At 43.3% G+C, this 24751-nt stretch overlaps 1 protein-coding gene across 1 annotated transcript; it reads left to right on the forward strand.

Moving 5' to 3' along the window:
• Positions 1-348: 348 nt before the first annotated feature.
• Positions 349-14849, forward strand: DPT (dermatopontin). The gene is made up of 4 exons (XM_033146593.1): positions 349-683; positions 7050-7175; positions 12881-12988; positions 14733-14849. Exons 1-4 carry the CDS (start codon positions 385-387, stop codon positions 14806-14808), a joined length of 609 nt encoding a protein of 202 aa, XP_033002484.1. The 5' UTR covers positions 349-384; the 3' UTR covers positions 14809-14849.
• The last annotated feature ends 9902 nt before the right edge of the window (positions 14850-24751 follow it).

Genomic DNA, 24751 nt, shown 5'->3' on the forward strand with positions numbered 1-24751 from the left:
AGCTGTGCTTTCAAATGGAAAAGGTTTTCTCTCCCCCCCCCATCCCTGTCCCCATCTCCAGCTACTGTATGCACATCTGTGATATATAACGCTCACCTCTTTTTATATGGGAGCCCTTGGGATTGCAACTGGTTTATAGTCCTAGGAAATCCCAGCTCAGACGATGTCAGGAATTAATGTGCTCATAAAATTCCACCTTAAAACTAATTGAAAGTGTCTGCGGCCAAGTCTTTCGCACAGAGAAGCTCCGCTAAACGGTGACACATTGCGTTTGGAGCTAGATGTTCCACATCTGGAATCCAAATGTTTGACGTGATGCTAAAAAAAAAAAAAGGCTAGCACAACAAACCAGCAGGACACTTTACAGCCAGAAACACAAGCAACATGGACCTCGCTCTCCTCTGCATGGTCCTGCCGTTGTTCACGGTGGCTTGGGGCCAATACATGGACTATTATGACCCGTATAGTGACTACAGGGGCAGCGACGAATGGGTCAATGTGTACCGGCAGGGTTTCAATTTCCAGTGCCCTCATGGGCAAGTGATAGTGGCCGTGAGGAGTACTTTCAGCAAAAAGGAAGGCTCTGACAGGCTGTGGAACTATGCCTGCATGCCCACCCCTCACACAATGGGAGAGCCCTCAGAGTGCTGGTGGGAAGAGATCAACAGAGCTGGACTGGAATGGTAAGACACCAAGATTAAACTTTCTTTAGGAGCTGCCATTGTGTGTGTTTGTGAGAGAGAGTATGTGTGTGCGAAACCCGTGTTACTCAGCGCCAGGCTGATGCGACGGTTAACAGATAGCAATGCATGTGGCGCTAAAACAAATTAATTAAGGAATTAACGTTCTGCTTAAGCCAGTGTGAACAATCCATCAAGCTGCAGTGATGATCCTGCTATGTATTTGCATAGATGAGGCAGTCGCAGCTTCATTTATTTATTGGATTTATATCCCACCTTTTCTCCAAGGAGCTCCAGGTGGCATATTTGGCTCTCCCCATCCCCATGAGGCAGGTTAAGCCGAAAGGCAGCGACTGGACAAAGGTCACCCAGTGAACTTCATGGCTGAGTGGGGATTGGAATCCTGGTCTCCCAGATCTTAGTCCAGTGGCGGCAAACCTATGATACGTGTGCCAGAATGGGCACTCAGAGCCCTCTCTGTTGACACGCGTGCCATCGGTCCATCCTCACCATTTCTGGGGGCTGGCAAAGTAGGCAGCTGCCCCCCCAACTGTGGGCAGGAAACTCTCAGTAGAGTTCCTCGGGGGGGGGGCATGCCACTGCGAGCCAAAAATGGGTTATTTTTTGCTTGTGCGAGCAGGAGATTGTCTGCGGCGATTGTGCGGGAAATTATTGCCTGTTGTCGATTGGCTTCCTCTGTGTTAGTTTGGTGGCTGCCTCTCGGCATTCCCCTCAAAAAAGCTCAACAGACCTGGACACCCCCCCCAAAAAAGCTAAACAACAACTCATGGCAACCCCCCCCCCAAAAAAAGCTCAACAACTCAGGGCACTTTGTGTTGGCACTTTGCCAGAAATAAGTGGGTTTTGGGTTGGGGTTTGGGCACTGTCCTAGTCCAACACTCTAATCACAACACCACAATGGCTCCCATTCGTATTGTTCCATTCCTTGCTTCCTCTACAGTGTGAATGCTCCTTGATTTGTCTCCCTCCTTGGCTTGCAAACATGTACTTTTGTCCACTGGTTCAGCAGCATTGGCTGGAGTTAGATGGATAATAGTTCTTGTTGTTGTTTGCAATGAGAAAATTTTTGCTTGGCATGGCTATCATATTCTGTTCTAGCGAAGCAGATTTTAATAGCACCAGGAAACCTTGCAAAATGTATTTGACTAGAGAAATATTCCATGCAGGGCGGGAGGGGGGAGAGCAATGAGTGTACATGAGCAATGATAGCTCTATTAGAATATGTTCAGCTCTCTGAAGAAAGTACTGTTGATCTCCCGCCAACATTTTAATGATTTGAGAGATCTGCCCAGTGCTGAATGAATTTTGCAATGAAAGACTCCTGTTCCTATTCAGTTAAGAATGATTAAAAGTCCTATCTACCACCTCAAAAGATAGGGAGTGGATGTTTTATGTAGTCCCAGTTCTCAGTTTCTCTTCATATTATGTGTGCAGAACATTCTGTCACACATACTCACTGTGCACTAAATATTTCTAGGCAGAATATATCTAAACATGTCTTCTAATGGTTCGATGTTAATGCACTGCCTCATTTCCTTGCTTATGAAACCATAGATGGGAGCATTATCTTGTCCTTTGACTTGTGGTAACCTCTCCCCATTCCCCCATTAGTAAGTTCTTCTTACTAAGGTGTTCAGTTGGTTGCAAGGTTCTTCACAATCTCATTTTTACGTTACTGCCTTTAAAATCTGTGTTTGTACTAAAACAGCACCACAACTTTCCCTCAATATCCTAAGGCCAAAAAAGAAAACTGAACAAGAGGGCATAATCTCTCTCTCACACACACACACCTCCCCTAGGAGCCTTTGACACTTTGTGTTAAACATGAAAATGTTAACTGAACTCAACAAAACATTTTTCACATCTTTTAACTGTATTGCTCATCATTGCATATATTTTTCTTCTTCACTTTGCTCACACAGAATGTGCTTATTTGGCACAAGATAGGAAAGGGGGGCCCGCCAGTTTATTTGCTAAAAAAGAAAGGAAGAGATGGTCTGGAGTTATGTCTTTAAAGGCGAAATGGAAATAAGAAAAAGCATCTAAATCTGGGGAAAATATGTATGTTAAGAAAGCATTAACAGTGACCTCTTACCACTCTGGTTTGGAAATACAAATGACAATTGCCCCCCCCCCCCCATGTATGCACAGATATTTTACTATCTAATATTTTGCCTAGAAATGCTGATGGAGTCTATGGAATAAAACAGGCCTAGATGACTCATCATACCAAAGGATGTACATTTATTTCCCACCCTTTTCTCAAGGCCTGAGTTTAGGAAGTAATACATCTTTGTGCCATCTTATCCTCACAACAACCCTGTGAGGAAGGCTAGGCTAGGCTAAGAAATATCTGCTTGGGACAACCCAGCCAGCTTCATGAGCCTGAGGTCTCCCATTTGCTAACCTAGCTCTCTCTCTCCACTGCACCACACTTTCCCTGTGACTGGGGCCACTGATGACGATGATTTTGATAATGCTGCTAAAACTTGCAAAGGCAGTTTTACTAGTGATGACAGCGGTACACAAGAGTATGTAGCCACAAGCAATAATAGGTCTCGCTTTACTGGCCGAGGGAGCCAACATACAGCTTCTGGGTCATGTGGCCATCTGGAAAACCAGAGCAGTGCACGGAAACACTGTTCACCTTTCTGCTGGAGTGGTACCTATTTATCTACTTGCACTTTGACGTGCTTTCAAACTGCTAGGTTGGCAGGAGCAGGGACCGAGCAACGGGAGCTCACCCCGTCGCGGGGATCAGTAAACCATCATAAAGTTAGGCCACATCCACTCTGTACATTTAAAGCACATGGCTTCCCCCAAAGAATCCTGGGAACTGCAGTTTCTTAAGGGAGCTGGGAACTGGGGACACACACTGTGCACAAAAGTAGTTGTGTGGCTGTGAGGAGAAAGGGTTTGGCACCGAGGAAGGCTGGTATGGGGCAGGGAGTGCCGGAGCCTGGGCAAACTCATTACAAACTGGAGAAGGGATGCAGCTCATTGGCAAGCAGAAGGTCCCAGGTTCAGTCTCTGGCATTTTAGGTAGATCTAGGGATTGTCCCTTGACTGAAACCCTAGCAAGCCTCTGTGATTCTAGGCTGTACTGAACCAGATTGACCGATGGGTATCCCAGAGTGTAAGGCAGCTTCCTTTGGTCTTTGAAAACTGTTATAAGGGGGGGGGGACCTGCTCCCTTTTCCTTATGGAGTATTCCAGAGTAATATTTGAGGTCATTGGGAGAGTCAAAATGGCTTCAGGATTGCTCTCCCATACTATTGCAGACAATAGTATTGGACAAACAGGCCAAACCCTACGTCAAAGGATAAATGGACATAAATCTGATATCAGGAATCACAAGACAGAGAAACCAGTAGGAGAACACTTCAGTCTCCCAGGACATTCTATACAAGATCTCAAAGTAGCTGTCTTACTAGAAAGGAATTTCAGAAATAGACTGGAAAGAGAAGTTGCTGAATTGCAACTAATTACCAAACTTAAAACCACGGAGAGACCTGGTCTGAACAAAGACATTGGATTCTTATCTCATTATACATGACAAAGCTATCTTTAGCCATCTCACCCCTTGCTTTTCCCTGTAAGGCCAATTGCAGTCGTTAACAGTCGTCAACAGGTTTTCCACACCTATCAGCCCTCCCCACTCTTTCACTATATATAAGGGTCTGGTGACTTCTGTTTCAGTGTATCTGAAGAAGTGTGCATGCACACGAAAGCTCATACCAAGAACAAACTTAGTTGGTCTCTAAGGTGCTACTGGAACGATTTTTATTTTTATTTTTTATTTTGTTTTGACTATTGCAGACACGTTTCATATATTTAGATATGTGTGCATTTATGAATATTTATTCTATACTGGGACCTTAATATTTTTTATTTATTAACAAAACCATATCCAAATGCAACTGTCTTCGTTCGTCCCTTTCTGCTGACAAAGTCGAAAGTGAGTGTGAGGGGAAAATGACTGGTTAACAATTCAAGGCTATAGAGCCATTTGAGGTCATGTTCCTTTGGAATGTCTGGCTTTACTTATCCAAGCTGAAACTGAAATCCTTATGTGGAAGTTTTACCTAGTCTTAGCACCTCACCCCGCCCAACCTCCACCTTTGTACCATTTAATGATTTAAATAACAAAACAAAAATAAAACTTCCTTGATGGAGGCACTGGTGACTGTGAAGTGACAGATGAAGCCATTAGCTCCAACTACTATTTGATGGTGATATGACACAGTAACCGTATCAGCGCTTGAGAAAGAAAAGGAAATGAAACAATCATCTTGAAAGAACTGCATGGTTTTTATGAACAAAATAAAAAATAAAAATAAAATCCTTCCAGTAGCACCTTAGAGACCAACTAAGTTTGTTCTTGGTATGAGCTTTCGTGTGCATGCACACTTTTTCGGATACACTTCTTCAGTTTTTTATGGTAATAGCTGAGCAAAGCAGCCCTAGTTTATCTGCTGTTTTGAAAAAAACAGAACACAGGGATTTCTGTGAAATAGTGCCAGCAAAATAACTGCCGCACAGTGGTGGAACTATTAGAAGTGCTAATAGATTTGGTTTCCATGACAGGCAAATAGGATCTTTAAAAACCACTTATTCCTAGTCTACAGCAGCATTTCGCTTTTGGAAGAATTTACGCCTTTGCCAACAGCCCCTGGAGACTGCAGATAATTTTCTTAGTGCATGTATGGTAGACTGTCACAAGGGAAGGAGAATCATCATTATTAACTATTATTACATTATTGATTCTGCTGATTTATAAACTATTTCATAGCTACAAGCTATCAAAGCGATGTACAATAAGTTAAAATGAAATGAGATACAAAAGATAGACTGCAAAGACAAAACCGTTTATAAGATATGCAATTAGCAATCCATAAAACAAATAGCTTATGGGAAAGCCTTCTTAAACAAAAATATATTTAAACTTCAAGGCACCAGGAGCTTGTCTGATACCAGCTGGTAATTGACTCTGGAGGGTTGGTTTCTGGTACAAACTAAGAGGAACCCGGTGGCATGCACAGCAGTGCCCTATTTGAGGAGCACAGTTTTTGGGCAGGGATATATGAGGTAAGTGGGGAAAAGACTTGGCCTGGTTCAGCTACAGGTATGAGACCATTTAAAGCATCAGAAAAGGTTATGCTTGAAGGGCTGGCACTGTTGGGGAGTCACCAATGTCCTGTGTACTCAGGAGGGTAGGTCCACTGTCTTCCCATCACAAAATGTCAGCTGCAGCTACCAATACCTGGTAGTCCTTTCAGGGCTGGGCAAAGGGAAGCCAGTGATAGAGTCTGGGTTGCTTCTCCATATTTTGCAATGTCATTTGCTAGCAAAGAAGTGTCCTGAACCTGGTTTTTTGGCTGGGAAGGGCAGGGTATAAATAAAAAAATTATTATTAATTTATTATTATTATTCATAAATGCATAGATTAGTGAGAATACAACACAAAAAATGCAATACATATGGGGAAATTGCTTTACAAAAATGTGTTCGTGAGGCAAATTTGCACACAAAAGGTGACTATTAGGAGAAATTTGCACTAAAATATTGATGAATTTTCATGAGGATTTTTTTAAAATTTGCAAACTGATGTGAAAAACTGAACGACATGGGTTGCACGTCACCCCAGTCTCTGAGCTGTGCAAGAGTCCAGGGGTTCCAAGCACTCACCCAGGGTTCCGTTTCCTTCGAATGAGAGACAGCGGGGACTGTAGTGTCTTTAGGATATGTGGTTTATTTACACATAAGATGGAGGGGATCACAGCATTTACACTTTCTGATAGTCACAGGCTTGGAATCAAACAGAAATCAAGCGTGTCTCTTACTCTCTGGCTTCTGCCTGCTTCTAGCAGAAGCCCCATGACTCTGGCTATTGTCCTTCTAAGTAGCAGCCAGGTGAGGAGAGGGAAAGGCTCTCTCATTTTTCCAGAGGGCACCATCACTTCTTTTGCTACATTAATGGTGGTCCTTAGCTGACAACTATGCCCATTCTCTAACACAAGAACTTGCCTTAATAGTTTATCATGGAATCTTCCACTAGATTTCAATCCTTGCTGGAATCAGGACTTCATGAGTTAGAAGGGACTCAGGCATCATGCAGACTAAGTCTGCAAACTCACAACAATAATATTGGAAAAGTAGGAACCGAGAAATAACAAAATAGTCATATTTGCTCATCACTAGTTGCTAGATTCCAGTACTCTGCAAAAAAGTATTTACAGTCATGTTTATAACAACAACAACAACAACAACAACAACAACAACAACAACAACAACAACACTGCTACTACTAGTAGTGCAACTTATTTTCATTATCGTTTTTCTCTTCAGGTATCAAACATGCTCAAATAATGGGTTGGTGGCAGGATTCCAGAGCCAATATTTTCCATCGGTGCTTGATCGAGAGTGGCAATTCTATTGCTGCCGCTACAGCCGGAGATGTCCATATTCATGTTGGTGAGTTCACAAAAGTGCACTGAGTTTTTAATGCATTGAGAGCATTTCTTAAAACAATACCCAAGATCATTCCCTTAAACTCTATAAGCAATAAAACCTTTCCAGAGATGTACAATTAATATTTTAATGTACAATTGTGTAAATGATTCCTGAGAAAAAGCCTTCTTAAATAAAAATGCCTTCAGTAGGTACCTAAGCATCAAATAATATGTGCCTGTCTGATTTCAGTTGGTTGACCCCAGAGGGCTGGAACCGATATACAAAAATAAATAAATAAATAAAAATGAAAAACCAGTTTCTAGTGCAAACTGAGCTTTAATATAGAACAAAACAGGGTAATTTGATGTATCACAAGCTGAGCGACTGGGTTGTTGATATAGCTGTCCAAATTAGAGATCAGGATGCTTTTGTCTGTGCAGCTAAGATGAGCACTGGCAAACTGCTTCCTTAAATGGACTGACCAAAGGTGATTCAAAGTATCATACACAAACAGAACTACAGAGGAAGTGAAGTTTTCAATTAGATGTGCACAAGATGTTTACTTGCCTTTTATTGGGCCAGCTGCTGACCTACATGCAACAACAATGCATACAAGTCCAGAATAAAAATTGCCTTGCAGTTAGGAGGGAAAGTAATCTTGGATTTCCCTTCATTAAATCTTCAAACATCCTTCCAAGTGTCGGCTGATGTTCTGCACCTGCACGTGAAGCAACAGCCCTGCCAAAAGTCTGCCTTGTGAAGGAGGTGCTCTCTGCTTTACTAGTGAAGGTCCTCAGTAAGCCTTTGCTTACATTTATGAAGGAACTGGTTTTGTGCCTCAGTGAGACAAGGCACACTACTGTATCATTCAATTCAGTTGTAATCTTGGAGCATCAATTTGCCATGTCAATTTAAGGCTCTTGCCTGGCAGCTTTGGATGCTGTTCATATCTGAAGCCCCATCTCCTTTCTTCTGGCATCCTAATGAGTGTGTATCCATCTCTATCTATACACATGAGAACATAAGCAGAGCCTGCTAGATCAGAACCAATGGCCCATTAGTCCAGCATCCTTTTCTCACAGAGGCCAACCAGATGCCTGTAGAAAACCTGTAAGCATGAGTTGGGTGCAACAATATGTTCTCTATTTCTGATTCTTGGTCAATGGTGTTGTCCAATCCACTTTTTAAAGCCATCCAAGTTGGTGGCTGTCACTACTAGCGAATTCCATAGTTTAACTATGCAGTGTGTGAAGAACTATGTTCTTTTGTCTGTCCTGAACCTTCCGACGTTCAGCTTCATTGGACATCCATGAGTTCTAGTTTTATGGGAGTGGGAGAAAAATGTGCCCCTGTCCACTTTCTCCACCCCACACATCAGTTTATATACTTCTACCATCCCCTCCCTTGCTCACATTTTCTCTGAACTTAAAGTACTCCAAATATTGTAGCCATTCCTCATAGGAGAGTTGCTTCAACCCCTTGCTTGCCCTTTTCTGAGTCTTCTCCAGCTCCACAATGTCCTACACCAGAGGTCGGCAACCTCTGGCCCATGGGCGGGTTGCAGCCCACGAAGGCCGTTTTACTGGCCCACAAGCCGCCTGCCAACCAAGCCACCTGCTTGGCAAGCCCCATGAGCGCTGCGCTAAAGCAGCACAGCGCAGTGTGGGGACTTGCCGAGCAGTGCCGGAAAGTGCGTCTGCAAACGCGCAGATACTAGAAATCACGTCTGTGCATGTCCAGATGCCGAAAATCGCTTCTGCGCAGGTGCAATTTCCAGCATCTGGGCATGCGCAGAAGCAATTTCCGGCGCCACGGACATGCGCAGATGCGATTTCCGGCATCACGCTGTGCATGTCCGGCCCATGGACACTCTCCGTGGGCTTGATCCAGCCCATGGTGGGATAACCTTGCCAATGCCTGTCCTACACTGTGCACAGAATTTACCCCTAAGACTTTCAGCAAAGATACATTTTATCATAAAATCTTGTTACGTGTAGCCTCCTCCTAGTATTTCCATTTTACACACTAGAGTACAGTCGAACCTTGGTTGACAAACGCCTTGTGACTCGAATGTTTTGGCTCCCAAATGCCGCAAACCTGGAAGTGAGTGTTCTGGTTTGTGAATGTTCTTTGGAACCCAAACGTCCAACACGGCTTCCGTGGCTTTCAATAGGCTGCAGGAGCTTCCTGCAGCCAATCGGAAGCCGCGGCTTGGTTTCCGAACATTTTGGAAGTTGAATGGACTTTTGTTATGGATTTCATTCGACTTCCGAGGTACCACTGTACTCCCTTTGTGTTTGCGCTAGTTACAGGTAGATAGCCGTGTTGGTCTGCCATAGTCTAAACAAAATAAAAAAAAATTCTTTCCAGTAGCACCTTAGAGACCAACTGAGTTTGTTCTTGGTATGAGCTTTCGTGTGCATGCACACTTCTTCAGATACGTATCTGAAGATGTGTTTGAGCTGGCAGACTGGCCCAGCAATTTCTGTGTTCAATCAGAATTTGTGCAGAGTCCCTGAGTCCACATACTGACTATTACAGTACTGTGTCATTTTATGAAGCCAAGCAAACCTTGTGCTCAGAATCCTGTTGGCTGGTATCTTAATGGTCTGACCTTGCCCACAAACAGCTATTTGCATTTCGTTGTTGTTGTTGTTGTTGTTGTTGTTGTTGTTGATGATGATGATGATGTTGTTGATTTAATAAGTATACCGCCCTTCATCTGTAGATCTCAGGGTGGTTCATCACAACATACCCCCTTTATGACACAAGCCTATGCTTTTGTTAAGCCCATGAAGTTCAGAGGGATTATTCATACATCAATGTGCATAGGATTACAGCTTTGAAGTGTAATCTTATGCACCTCTACTCAGAAGCAAGCCCTGATGAAATCTATGAGACTTACTTGCAGGCAACTGTTCCAGAAATCCAGCCTTCATTTACTAGGAACCTGTGAGATCTCATTAGTGCTGAACGTGATTGTCTTGTTCTTTTATATGGGACAGTTTTATTACGCTACCAAAATATAATCTTGGAAGGCAAAGTAAGGTATTTCCCTGGGAAAGGCTCTAGCAATCAGCTACATTTTATGGTTCTGTGATGAGAGGCCAGCTGTTCTGTAACTCCCAGCATTAGCCTGGAAGGAATAAAGAAGAAAGTTAAATAGAGAAGTAGCAAATTCTTTGCAGATGTGACTGTGATGTTGCATCTATCTGTAAATCAATATAGGTGGAGGGAAATCTCAATCCTCATCTTGAAGCAGTCTGAAAGATAAACAGCATTTGGAATGCTGTTTATAATAATTTCCCTGCTCCAAGCAAGCAGGGCTGCCGAGGTCCAGAAAGGTTTGGCTGGTGCTATAGCTGCTCTTGCTCACCATTGCCTCTCTAAGCAGTGACCACATTTACAGGACCTTACAGGATTATGGGCCCTAGTGGATGCGACCGTTTCCTCTACACAGTTTGCCATTTATTAAAGGTGTTGATGTTCATGTACTCTTTCATTGGCAATGTCACTGTCCAGAAAATGGAGCAACTGCAGAACACAGCTGGTATCCCTAGAAGGGAAAGTCTCCTTTGCCCTTTTTCATGCCTCCTTCCAAGGAAAGAGCCTTGCTCAAAAGGTGCTACCCTTCACATGTTGCCCTCAACATGGCTTCTGGCCACTTCTGGTGCTTTTCAACACACTGGCCTGGAAAGGGACCAATGTGCAGCTGGTCCCTCTCAATAGGAGCAGGGAGAGAGGCATTCTCTCCTTCTTCTGCCCTCCTCCTGAGGAAAGCTGCCATGGCTCTGATACTGCTGCAGCGCAAGGAGGAGGAACGACCACCTGCACCTTGGGGCCTCTTCTCTCTCCTATGCTGTGATGAGATGCCACCTCCTCAAATTTACTGCCTCAAGCAAATGCCCTGTTTCCCATAAATACATCATTGCCTACCTGGGAATGCCTGGGATTGCACCTGGTTGGTCATTGTGAGAACAGGATGCTGGATGAGGTGGGCCATTGGTCTGATCCAGCAGGTTCCTAAGGACTTTCCATATGCAAAGCAGATGCTCTACCACTGAGCTACAGCTCTTCCAAGGTATCTTGTGTTTGAAGATCACACAGACATAGCAGGAAGCCTGAAATGCAATTGCACATCTCCCTTCCTTCATCTCTCTCTCTCTCTCTCTCTCTCTCTGTGTGTGTGTGTGTGTTTCAACAGCATTTCTGTCTTTCACACATGCACACCACATGGCAAGAGAGAAACTTACATAGTACCATTGGAAGATAAGTTCCCTTTTAAGAATTTTGAGCAGTTCCAGAATTTCAGAGTCAGTTGTTCTTGTTTGTGTTTGTTAGAGAATGTTCTGCTATTACTGGCAATGTTTAGACAGTGCACTGAATGGTCTTTTGAGGGCGGGGGAGGGGGGATGAGAAAAAAGGAGCCAGGAAATGATCTGTAATTAAACCACATCTGCTATGTACATGACATAGTAAACTACTGAACAGAAAAACCAAGTTGTGGAATATATGTTTAATTATATAAAAAATAGGGCAATTTCAGTGTGTCTATAATCACCGAAAATAGCTAAGGGCCTGTAGACATAGAGACTCCACTGAAGTAGAATAACCAAGTGAGACACTATGCTCTCTTCATTTCCATTCCTGACTCTGACACAGGCTTCTTGTGTGTACTTGCCTAAACTTTCCATTTTCACTTAATCATTTGACCAAATGGTGCCTTGCAGAATACAACTCCCATCCAGCATGCAAAGGGTGAGAGGGGTCTCACAGGGGCTGAATTTTTGAGAATGCCCAGCAATCCTTAAAAAAGTAAAAGAGGAGGAAGAACAGGAAATCCAGGCCCAGTACAAAAGGTTAATCCCTGGGCCAGTCTCTAAGAATGCCCTGAGTAGCAGTAAGACACCTGTATTTGATGAAGCATGAATGCGTAAACCAACATGCTGCACAAATGCAGACGTTGTTGTTATTGTTATTGTGGTTGTTGTTTTATTTTGCCCATCTGACCATAGCAACTCTGCATGGCACATCACATGTCACACATCCGAAGCATTTTCTTTTCATTGAAGAAACTAGCAAGAACTATATGAAAAGTACTGAAGACAAGAACTGACCAAGACACAACACACACACACTCTTTACATTGCTTTAATTTATTTGTTTATTTGCAAATAAAAAAAGTACTACCAATGTTAAGGTGAGGGTGGGAATCATAGCAGTGAGCAGCATAGTATCCATAACAGAATTACATCCTTTTAAAAAAATTACAAAAAAGTCACCCATCAGCTTAATATATTGACCATAGCTGGATCAGGTGCGTTCAAGCAGGTGCCTAAATGCCAACACTGTAGGTGCCTTCCTGCTGTTCATTGGGAGCGCATTCCAAAGGGCTGGTGCTGCCACACTAAAGGCCCTGGACTTAGTGGACACGAGATGGAACTTAGGAGAAGACCTTGCACCAACAGGACCATCTGCTTAATGCTACATTGAACACAGCCCCAGTGTGTTTGTCAAAAGCAGACATGAAATCACAGGATACGGGGCTACTACCCACACTTCAGTTCAAAGTGGGTGTGATATGCACTAGGTTTAGTTACATGTGTGAACAGGTTTTTCAGTGGGCTGACAAAAGCAAAAGTCATAACATTTGAAACATAACTGTTCTTACTTTTTTCTAGAGAAGGCAAATAACTTGATTTCCCCCCACTCCTTCTGTTTAAAAGGTTGACAACAGAACACCCAGAACACTACGGGGAAGATATGGACATGATGATGTATTCCTATGATCATTACATCCGTGGAGCAGCCACAACTTTCTCTGGTGTGGAAAGGTCAGATTCAGAAATTCTCTTGAAACCTGAACCTTTCCTGTGCTGCAAAGAAATGGTTTGTTACATTGTAATATTCCCCCCAACACACACACACACACACACACACACACACACCCCAATGGTGTGGAAGGTATGACATAGACTGCCCAAGGGAGGTAGGGACTATGGACATGGAAGACACAAGTTCCATGATGATTCCCTCCTTATGCATTCACTGTGCTGGAGACAGAGTGGCAATCTAGCTCTTAACCAATCAGAGTAGTATGGGACTTCTGTATCCCGCCCCCCTCCTTATCCCTTAACCAATCAAAGCAATAGGGGAATTTCTATACCCCGACCCCTCCAATGCTTGCTTTGCTGATCCTCCCCAAGGAACCCTAAATGCAGGGTTGGAGGACTTCAGCTCAAGGGCTGATTGTAGCCTTCTGAGTCTCTCTATTAGGCTCCCAATAGACTCCAGCCAACCCCTTTCCCAAAACCACAGCCCTCACCAGCCCTGCTCTGCAGTCTCCTTGAGAACTTTTGCCAGGCTGTAGTTTGTCCTTGAATTGTAATAATTATTTTGCTTGTTTGGAAGGAGGATTGGGAGATGTGAGTAGGTAGGAATGGAGTGGGGAAAGACCTCTGATTGTTGAGTGCCTCTGGAATGCACCCTCCTGTACAAAGGTAGGGGTCACACATCCACTACTTTGGCTAATTTATGCTTCTGGCCCTAACCACTACATGTATGTGACCCCCAGAAGCTGGCCCATAAGGGAATGTGGTCTGAAATTGTATTGTAGGCCTAGCAATGCCTGGTCACATTTGCAGCTTCCCCTTTGGCTGAGGGCAGAAGTAATCATTCCCAGGCAAACTCTGCCCGCCTTCTGTTTTTCTTTTCTTTTTTCGCTTTCAGAGAAAATGAGGCCAAATTTCATTGAGAGCAGTAAAGGACTTGCATTGTACTAAGGCATTTTTGTATTTGAAACAAAATGCCAAAAATGATGCCTTCTCCCCTGTTCATTTTTAATAATGGGAAATGCCCACCACATACTCAATGTCTCTCGCCAAAGCATCTGTTTCTGTTTGCTTCATGGCAATGCCTCTTCTCTCCCATTGTTTCCTGGAGAAAGCTAATGTCTAGAAATACCCTAAACATCAAATTAAGGTTCCTCCAACAACCAGAACCCTGGCATTTAGGACCAAACACCCAATTTTTATTGAGGTTTCCACCTCCAATAGTTCAAAATCATGAGATGATGATGATTAAATTATTACCTGCCTTTCACCAGCAGATCCCAGCACAGGTTACATTCAAAATTCAGAATTAAAAACAGTTAAAACAGATTACAGCCACAACATACAACTCAGGTGTCAAAGGCCAGAGTAATGACGTGCGTCTTTAGCATTTGGCAAGAGATGTATATATTGAAGTACCCAGACACACCTCTGTGGGGAGGGAATTCCACACCATAGGGGTTGCCACAGAGAAGGCCATACTCTGGCTACACCCTCTGAACTTCCAGGGGCGGTGGAACTACCAAGACGGTCCCCCCTGCTGATCTCAACTCCCAGCAAGCTCTGTAGGGAAGAAGGCAGTCTTTTATATATTTTATATATTTTGGGCCTAAGTCGAAAGAAACGAGCAAAGTTCATCCTGACGCATCACAAAAAAACAGAAGCCCAACCAGAAGCCTTGCTCTGTTGCAATGTGATGTCTTGGTCATCACCTAAACACTTGTTTTCTGTATTTTTCCCCTTGCAGGGATCGCCAGTGGAAGTTTATTATCTGCAGGATGACGGATTTTGACTGCCAGTTTGACAATTTTAAGAAGAAGTGAATATGTGCCATGCTTCTGGGGGTGGGGTGGTAGGGGGGATGAAGGTAGAGGGGAATGGGGGGGGGGAAATAGCAAAGGCAATATATCAACCATACGCCAGTTTCTTTGAAGATGAGTAATAATGACTCTTATTCTGCAACGAGGGCTGCGAAGAACACTGAGCTCAACTTTACATGACAGGCACATCCATTTGGCTCTTAATTAGGGATTAGATGGGCTGGGTTGATTCACATCATCTCTGCAGAGCATGTGTGCAGAGTACTTCCACTTCTACCCCTACCTGGCCCATCCACATACCTGGTGGATGCAACGGCAGGGGACCCATGTTAACACTGTAGTGTGTGGGGTCATCTTCCTACTCCCATGGTAGAAGTATTTCTGCCCTTCCCTGGGTCACTTCCCATACTCCTGCCTGTATGTTCCAGCACTGACAAGAGAGTATGGGTAGCTGCCTTGTGTGTGTGCCTTTAGACAACACTTTGGACCATTCCCTTGATATATTTTTTTATTCACAGTTACTTTTCATTGTTTAGATCAGTGTTTTTCAACCTTTTTTGGGCAAAGGCACACTTGTTTCATGAAAAAAATCACGAGGCACACCACCATTAGAAAATGTTAAAAAATTTAACTCTGTGCCTATATTGACTATATATGAAGTAATTCTCTTGAATAGGAATCAAATAAACAGATTTTTCCCACGGCACACCAGGCAACATCTCGCGGCACACTAGTGTGCCACGGAACAGTGGTTGAAAAACACTGGTTTAGATGCTTTCTGATATAAACCTAGATGAAGCCAGTTCCTTTGCTGTCTAGCTCACCTGTAAAGACGCATCTTGATTTTTGCATGGCATCTTTGTATCCACTGTGCCCCGTTGTCAGTTTACAAAAAGGACCAACAAAACTCCCAAAATTGTGCTTTGCTGATGTTTCAGAGCTAATCATTTGCTAACAAATGCTACCAGTGTGTATGCCTCCTTCAAAATAACCCAGAGCAGCGAGCCAAACCATGCAGGATGTTAAACAAGCCCCTTCTTATGGAGTGCAGACTTCTTATTGCACAAACTAAGCAGTGTGGCAACTCAATTCATATTGAGATCTTGGTGTGGGGGTTGGATTTAGCTCTCTGTCCCCTGCTGTAGTCTCAATTTGGATTGCCCTCTATTTTCATAATTTGTATTGGGGAGGAGAAGCAGCAGAGCAAATGGGAGCTCCCTCCCCACAAAAGAATTTCAGGTTCCCTCCTCATTTCGACTGGGAATGCAGTAGCTTCCCTACCCCTGATCCAACTCAGGACCCCACCCTGTCAATTTCTGCAAAAAAACAAAAACAAAAAAACACCCTGCTCCCAGTGCCAAACAGCATAATTAATGTAGTGCCTCTACAATTAGAGGATAGCAGAGACATTTTCTTCTATGCCACAATTTTGCAACCCATGCAAATATATCACATTCATATTATCTGTTGGGGGGAACCCTTGGTGGCGCCCCCCAAATGTTGCTTATCTACAACTCCCCTCATCCTTGGCCATTGGCCATGCTTTCGGGGGCTGATGGGAATTGTAGTTCAGCAATATCTGGAGAATCAAAGGTTCTCCACATCTGTTATATAGCAAGACTGCCTGACAGGAATGATGCCAGAGATTGCTTATCAACACCATTGCCTGAAATATGATCACTTCTACAATTAATATGTCTAAATTTCAGGTGAACTTTGAAACGGTATCAAGTTGTGTTTTTCTTAATGTTTCCTTTGACATCCTGAATAATCAGAGGCTCATAATGAATAAAATGATACCAGATCTCTAACATCTAACTAAAAAAGGGAATATAGAGTTGCAGTTTTGCGACTGAACATGATTGTATAAAACTGACGACATCCTGTTGATGTTTGCTATGTAAGTCAAAAGTGGGATATAACTTTATTGGACATTAAAAGGTGTGGCCATGTTCCTGAAGCCAGTGACAATTTGTTCTATCACAGGAGAGGATTAAATAATAAAAAAGGGAGATAATTAAGAATCCAAAGACAACCTTGTTGAAATAAACTATGCAATTTACTCCAATTGCCTGTATTAGAATATCTTTATTATGTCCGGTATTTACAAGCACATTGTCAATTGTTATCCTAATCAACTGAAAAAATAAAATAATTTGGTGATGCAGTAACTTTAAAATATTCTCTCCCCCCCCCCTCCCACTATGTTTCTACATCTGCTGGTTGCCAAGAAATAAGTCAGTCGTGTTCTCGAGGACTCCAGGGAAAGAAGCGACATTCAGTTTTCAGTCAATGACAGCAGGAAATATAATTGCTGGCAAATGGAAGCATTATAACTTGTTCTCTTCACTAGACATACCAGGGGTGGGTGGGGTCATAGCCAGAAGTTGTCATGGCCAGAGCCGAGAAAGGCAAAGATACCCCTTCCTCTCTGAGCTGCTTCCTTTTATCTGAAAAGGAAAAATGGAAATGCCATGGTAGAACTGGCCTTATATCACTGCAGGCCCAATGGTGCCTCACACAATGGGTCCCTCATTTAAAACAAACAAATAAAAGAGTTGGGCACATTCTCTTTAAGTAGCGATGCCCTGAACAAGCACAAATTTCTGGAAAAGACGAGAGACTGCATGAATTTGCAGGCGATAAGATTACAGAAGCCTCTGTGAAGAGCAAATGACTCAGTATGATACTACCTAAGCCCTGCACTTTGTTCACAAACGTTTCCTTGTTTGTAGAAGAGCCTCGATGGATTTGTTCTAGCCTGCTTCAGAGACTTTATCTCACTCTAGTCCCTTGCCAGCTCCTGCTGCTCGCCTTGCATGTGGCTCCTCTCTGTCTCTTTAAACAGTTGTGCCTTGTCCATTGTACAGTAATGCTCAACTGCAGCAACCTAAAAGTCACAGAAAGTATGCATCCGCCGCTCTTTGTCTTCATCATGAGTTGTCCCAAGTCACTCGAACATATGGAACATAGGAACATAGAAAGCTCTCTGGTGCCAAGTCTGGCCCACTAGTCCATTTAGCTCAGTATTGTCTACAGTGACTGGCAAGATGAAGCAGATTCACAAGGCTTCAGACAGGGGACAATTCCCAGCCATGCTGCCTTCATTTAGAATTTATAATGGCCAAGCTAATGTGTCTTTGGGGATTGGGGGTGGCGGCACAATTTTAAGCACATTTGGAGGCAGTGAGGGGTGGGGGGCTCAGGGGCTTCATGGGCACCAGGGGAAGACCTCAAGGAGACCGCAGTGCCCCTGTGCACCATGTTGGCAGTCCCTGCAATGTCATACCATCCAACTTTTACAGAGCCCAAACTGGGTCGTGTGTCTTCCGGGACGTGCTCCCAGGTGAGTCACATGGCCCGTACCGTGCTCTCAACCCAAAAAGTAACTTTTTTTTAGGTGAGAGCACGGCCTGAGAGTGTGTGAGATTGTGGCACCCAAAATGGCCACCATGATCTTGTGTGAAAAAAATGTCCCATTTTTTTCCATTGTATACCTTTAGAGGTATACAATGCACAGTACAATGTGTCCAAAGCACAAGAAATGGCAAAGCACTCTGACGAATGCAACGTTGAATAGAGCACCAGACTCTTCTGCCTTTTGTGTCTATTTATAGTTAATGCCTTTTCTCCTGTCTTTTTGTTCTAATGCGCATCCATCACCACCACCACCATTAAAACTGGAAATTGAAGCAGAATTGAAATTACTTATGCACACAGCAGCTTACTCTTTGGATGTTTACGATCAAACCAACAAGGATAATGGACATCCTTGATGGTATCTGGTTGTGCAAAGATTATGATGTAGGTTTTTGTTTTGTTTTTTAAATCAATGGGATTCTCTTGATAATGGTGATGATGAGGCAAGAGGACACCATTACGCAGATGGGAGGTCATAATGCTCTTTAAGAGCATGCAAATGTTCTTTAAGTCAAAAGAGTGGACATCTTGTCTTTTGACAGAATCCCCAGCCCAACAGATTGATGTACTCCCTTCCAAATGTCTCCTTTTAAGGTGAGCTAGAGGGAATCAACTGATAGGATGCAGGAGGTGGGTGTGATGTGGAAAGGCGATTTTTTTTTTTTTACAGGGGGTGTTGTAGGACCACCTTTAAGCAAGATGATTTATCACAGGGGAGGCTAACATTTTGGGGCCTTAAGACTGCGCGGCTAAAAATGAGTGTGTCCACACTCCTTCATGCACACTATCATGTGAACAGGCACAGAGATACACAGCTCCCCTCCTCTGCCAAATTCAGGGAGGTCTACATGTGTGTGAAGACATTGCTTGAGGAGCTGCCGTAGGCCTCTGAAGTGGGAATTAGCCAACTCTGGTTTAGCAGCTGCCCTCTTTTCTTTGGTCCCTGCCTCCCCCCCCCTTTAAAGAACCCATTGTCAGGCACTGTACACACACAGAACACATGGACCTGAGCATTTTGTTTGTGGGTAGGAATAATAATCATCCCAATAACAATATTCATTAATAAATAAAAAATAAAATACTGACCACCTGTCTGTGAGTACATTCAGTTGTGCACTCATGGAGTCTGCACAAAACTGTAGCCTGCACATGTTGGCAGGCCATGCTGAGGCAGCTTTTTCTTATGCTGTGAGTCTTCCTTCAAGGGATGGCTTTGTCAATTTTAGTTCTCTCACTTTCTCATTTTTCCATCTGAAACTCAATTCTCCATATTTCTGCAGGAATTTGTGATCCTCGTGAAAATTCATCAGCATTTTAGTACAGATTTCCCCTAATAAACCCATTTTTATATGCAGTTTTGACTAATATACATATTTTTGCAAACAATATCTCCTTACATAATCCAATGCATTGTTGTATGTTTGTTTCACTAATTTTTGCACACTTTCCCCTGAGATAGATAGATACATGATAGATCATAGATGGATAGATGGATAGATGGATAGATGGATAGATGGATAGATGGATAGATGGATAGATGGATAGATGGATAGATGGATAGATAGATAGCAAACATCAGTTGGCTGAAGACATAGGAGCCAACTCCTAGGGGCCGAGGTCCCTTCACACCCCCAATAAAATATTTCAGGGGGCCGGGCCCACCTTAAGATGATGGGCATTGCCATTCAAATGGTGTGTGCACACTGCATCTTGTGATTGATTATGCAGGACAGGGCTTACCTGCCCCCCAATATTTTATTCAAGTTGGCCCCCCTGACTGGAGAACTGCATTGCAAAGTCTGGATATACACAAATTTTGAAGGGTGTTTGTGTTTCGATTCTTATATTGTTTCAGAAAGGGCAAATTTGATATGCAGTGGTACCTTGGTTCTCGAACAGCTTGGCTCCCAAACAAATCGGCGCCCGAACACCGCAAACCCAGAAGTAAGCGTTTCGGTTTGAGAACGTTTTTTGGAAGCCGAACTTCCGACGCAGCTTACACGGCTTCTGCTTGAGTGCAGGAAGCTCCTGCAGCCAATCGGAAGCCGTGCCTTGGTTTTCAAACGGTTCCGGGAGTCGAACAGACTCCCGGAACGGATTAAGTTCGACAACCAAGGTACCACTGTATTCACCTTTCTGTGTGGACTAAATTGGATTTCTGCCCCATCCCTACCCCCGTCTAGGTGTCTGTCTCAGTTTTACAAGTCTCAGACATGGAAAGGCAGAAGCATGCAATCAAGTGGGGAACACTGTGGGAAAATCCAGACATTAAGATTGAAGACTTGCAGATGATAAGCTGGAGAAGGTTCAGAGAGACTGGTCAGATGAGCGCCTGATGCTTACAGAAATGTTATCAGAAATTCGTGTATCTCTTACTTCCCAGTGCAGCTGGAAATAGCTTGCTAGCCTCTTCTCCCCAGAGAGATTGCAACAGCCCTAGAACTGCCTGGCACTTGAAAGGACATGGTGACATGCAAATTCTTCTTCTTTTCATTTCTTTAAAAAATAATAATAATAGCTGTGTGATCACATTGCAGTCTGGGAGATTTGCAAAGCTATAACTGCGCCTTAGCAAAACTGCTGGCTCTCATAACATAAAAAGGAACTGATTTCTCCTGTTAGTAACAATACAAATGGGAACCAGGAGTGATTTCACTGAATGGAGTGAAATTAATTTGAAATTAATGGGATGTAATTTCCATTCAGTGTAGTTAACCTAGTGTAAAATTAGTGCTAATGAGATCAGCACTGGGGATGGGCTGTAGCTCAGAGCAAGAGCACATGTTTGCATGCAGAAGCCTCCAGGTTAAATCCCTTACATCTCCAAGCAGGACTTAAAAACACTCATACCTGAAAACCTGGAGAACCACTACTAGTCAATGCTGACAATAGTCAGCTTGATACGCTAACTTGGTATAAGGACATTTTCTCTCATCCCAGTCAGTTCCTCAGAAGAAGCCAGTGATTATGCTATGGGTTGATTCTAGAGGTTAAAGGTTATGGGAGTGTAGTCCTATATTCACTCACCTAGTAGTACTTTACTTATTTCTGAGTAAACAGGAACATAGGAAGCTGCCTTATATCAAGCCAGACCATTGGTTCATCTTGTTCAGTACTGTCTACATTGACCGGCAGCAGCGCTTCAGGGTTTGAGGCAAAGGACTTTCCCAGCTCTATTTGAAGATGCCACTGATTGAACGACGACTTTCAGCAGGTCAAGGATGTCCTCCACCCCTAAGCAACACCCCTTCCTATTCAATGCAATCCTAATAACTTTTACTCAAAAGCATGTTTTGCTATATTAAATTCAGCTTGCTCACATTGCAATCCTATGTACATCTACACAGAAGTAAGCACCAATGAGCTGCATGGGACTTACATCCAGGGAAATGTGTAAAGGATTGTTTTCGTAACCTCTTTGGTTCTGTTCAAACCCATTGACTTGTTTGGGCTGGGTAATGTTATTACATATAACATAATGCAGCACATCAACATAGGCTCTCCCTGCTGAGGTGATATCTTATTCTATGCCATCAAGGTTATAAGTATTGCACAATAGTAGTGATATGTCTCAATGAAGCCAATAGCATGGCTCTAGATCACAACTAGACACAGATCTATGGCAAAGAGTTTGCTATCAGACAGAAATTCAATGAAGTACTGGCAAGCTCTTTAAAAAGTGCATATCTGTGTGGAGTGGGGAGGGGATAATCCTTCAGCATGGTCTTTTTATGGTGCCATGGGCTGCTGATTGACCATTGCTTTTGCTAGGAAGGATTAATAGTACTGAATAACTCTCCTTCATACATAAATTATTCCAGCTGCATGGGAGCACATTGCTCCTATCCATGGAGGCTATTCCAAGGACAACTCAAAAGTCTTAATGCAGTGTCAACAGCCCAGAATAGTTGGTTGATATTTCCTCTCAAGTGGGTGAGAAGATAGTTGGCTATTGTTTTTGCTGCCTTGGATATCTGAGAGAAAAGTAGCTTATAAATCCTGGCAACATAGAAATAAATAAGCCTCCGCCAGAGAATGGGGAAGGTGAAGACACATCTCAAGCTATTGGGAGCGGGATAATGGAAGGATGTGTGTGAAGATGAGAAGAAAAGACACTGAGGAAGAGTATGTCTTTGCCTTGCAGAAGTGCCTGCTGTTGGCCTCCACGTCTGGCACGGATGGAGAACATTTGGTCCTGAACTACAACCTCCACCATCCCTGATCAATGGCCTTGCTGGCTGGGGCTGGTGGAATCCAACAACATTTAGAGGCCACAGATTCCTCAGTCTTGACTTGGGGTGTACCTTGTATAAAACATATATTACAACAATAATTGAGGTCCTTCTGAAATGTCTTCTCCAAAGAAAGATACTACTGTCTGTTGAAGTTCTCAACATTCAAGGGAAGCACACAATACTATGCTATCCATTATGCAAATTATGGAAAGATGTTAAGGAAACACCTGCACTGTACATTTCCAGTACCTTTGACCTTTCTCCCCACCCAGTTGATCTGGATGAACTGAAGCAATACTGCCTTTTGCAGAAGGGTTAGACTATAATTAATGGCATCAGCACCTGGGAAGGAGTTATCAAAATTCTTCCACATACACACCCTTCCCAAAAAAGAAACACGAATTTGCAGTTCCCAACAATAAACCCTGGAGAGAATTGGCTTGGGGCCTCCTCTGGATTAGCATTTGAAATTTCGTAAAATGAGATAACCTTGCCAGGGAGTCACAAGACTCCCAACTGGCTAAAAGGAAGTTAGTGCCTGGCACAGCAATGCTGTTGGCAGAACATCAGCTGGTTCTCAGGAGAAGTCTTTAGATTTCAAGGGACCAGCCCTCAGCTCTCAGTTGGCTCTAAGTAAACAAATCTATTTCTGTTTGCTAAGATTTATCACAGCAGTGGGAGGTTCCAGCTGATCTCTTTTAAACAGTCCCAGTTTTTTTGTGTACCATGGGATTGTTTGGTGAAATTTCCAGAATTGCATAATTTCAGGAATTGCAAATGCATGCAACACAAGGCTCAAATGCAGATTTCTCATGCTATGAAGAATCCAGTTATTCTCTTCAGTTGGGCACCCTGTTACATTTTGATCATAAACATGACCGGGGCAGGAATTACCATGTATTTGCAACCTGGAGGGAAATCATTCCTAGTTGTGATTTGTGGATGATATCAGTGCTTATTTGTAGCTCAGTAAGACATAGTGACTAGCTATGATGGCTATACTCTGCTTCCACAGTTGGAGGCAGTAATGCTTCCATTGCTGGAAACCACAGGAGGGGAGAGTGCTCTTGTGTTTGGGTCCTGCTTGCTACTTTTCCACAAGCATCTGATTGGCCCTTTAAGAATAGGATGCTGGCCTAGTTTGCCCATTGGCCTGATCTAGCAGGCTTTTCTTAGGATCTTACAACATGTATTTACTGGTTATATATTTACCTATGTATTTTATCATAATGTCTACGTTTTGTTCTAAATACACACTTTTAAAAAACACATTCATTGAACTTTTTTTTTTGGAGCCAAGAACTATATCACAAAATTCAGGGAACTGTGAAATCTAAAGAATAATTACATTCCAATCTGCATATGAGTCTGGGAGGCACAAATTAGATCACTTTGCTTAAAGAATGTGGACCAAAATAAATTCTCCTCCATCACTATCTACACTGTTTCATTTCTGACCCTGATTTTCTTTCCTACCCAGGAACAGGAGAAAGCATATCACCCACAGAGTGTAACTTGCTTTCAGCAGACTAAAGTCAGCAAAAAATAAACAAAAGACTTGTGCAGGTGTGAGAGGTAGATAAGGGGACTAGATTGAGAGACTTTAAAAACCAACTCAGCCCGCAGGGTCAACCCAGCCACAGAGGTGAACAGGGAGTGATAGTTGCCTCAGTCATGTGAGTATCCTGGAGAGGGGGGAGATTGCAAAAAGTAGCTTAAGAGGTCTCCTCTCCAGCTGCCCTGGGGTATAGGCACAGTTGCAAACAGGAGGAAATGTGGAAATGACAGGCACCAGTAATGAAAATAAGAAAACCATCTTACAGTTGGTTCTTTAATGTTATTTTATGCTACTCAACATACAACAAAATTTGAAGGCTGGGTACTTGGGGCTGGATTTTAATTTGCCTATAGCACCAAAAATCTTGGTCTTTGAATGTTTTTTGGAAGCCGAACGTCTGATACGGCTGTCGGCTATTGTTTCCGGGGCGCCTGTTCCAATCGGAAGCTGTGCCTTGGTTTTCAAACGTTTTGCACGGACTTCTGGAATGGATTAAGTTTGAGAACCAAGGTTCCACTGTATTCAGAAGGATACTGCCTCTGATCATGGAGGCAGAGCACAGCCATTATGGCCAGTAGACATTGATAGCCTTACCCTCCATGAAGCATACCATCCAACATGTTGAGTCTCAAAACTGGGAGCTGTGTCTTCCCGACTGTGTTCCCGCACAAGTCACATGACCTGCATGACATCGCGGAGCCCAAAAGATGCACTTTGGGGAGGGGGGCTGCAC

The sequence above is a fragment of the Lacerta agilis genome, chromosome 4 (assembly GCF_009819535.1).
Source record: "Lacerta agilis isolate rLacAgi1 chromosome 4, rLacAgi1.pri, whole genome shotgun sequence".
NCBI classification, from domain to species: domain Eukaryota; kingdom Metazoa; phylum Chordata; class Lepidosauria; order Squamata; family Lacertidae; genus Lacerta; species Lacerta agilis.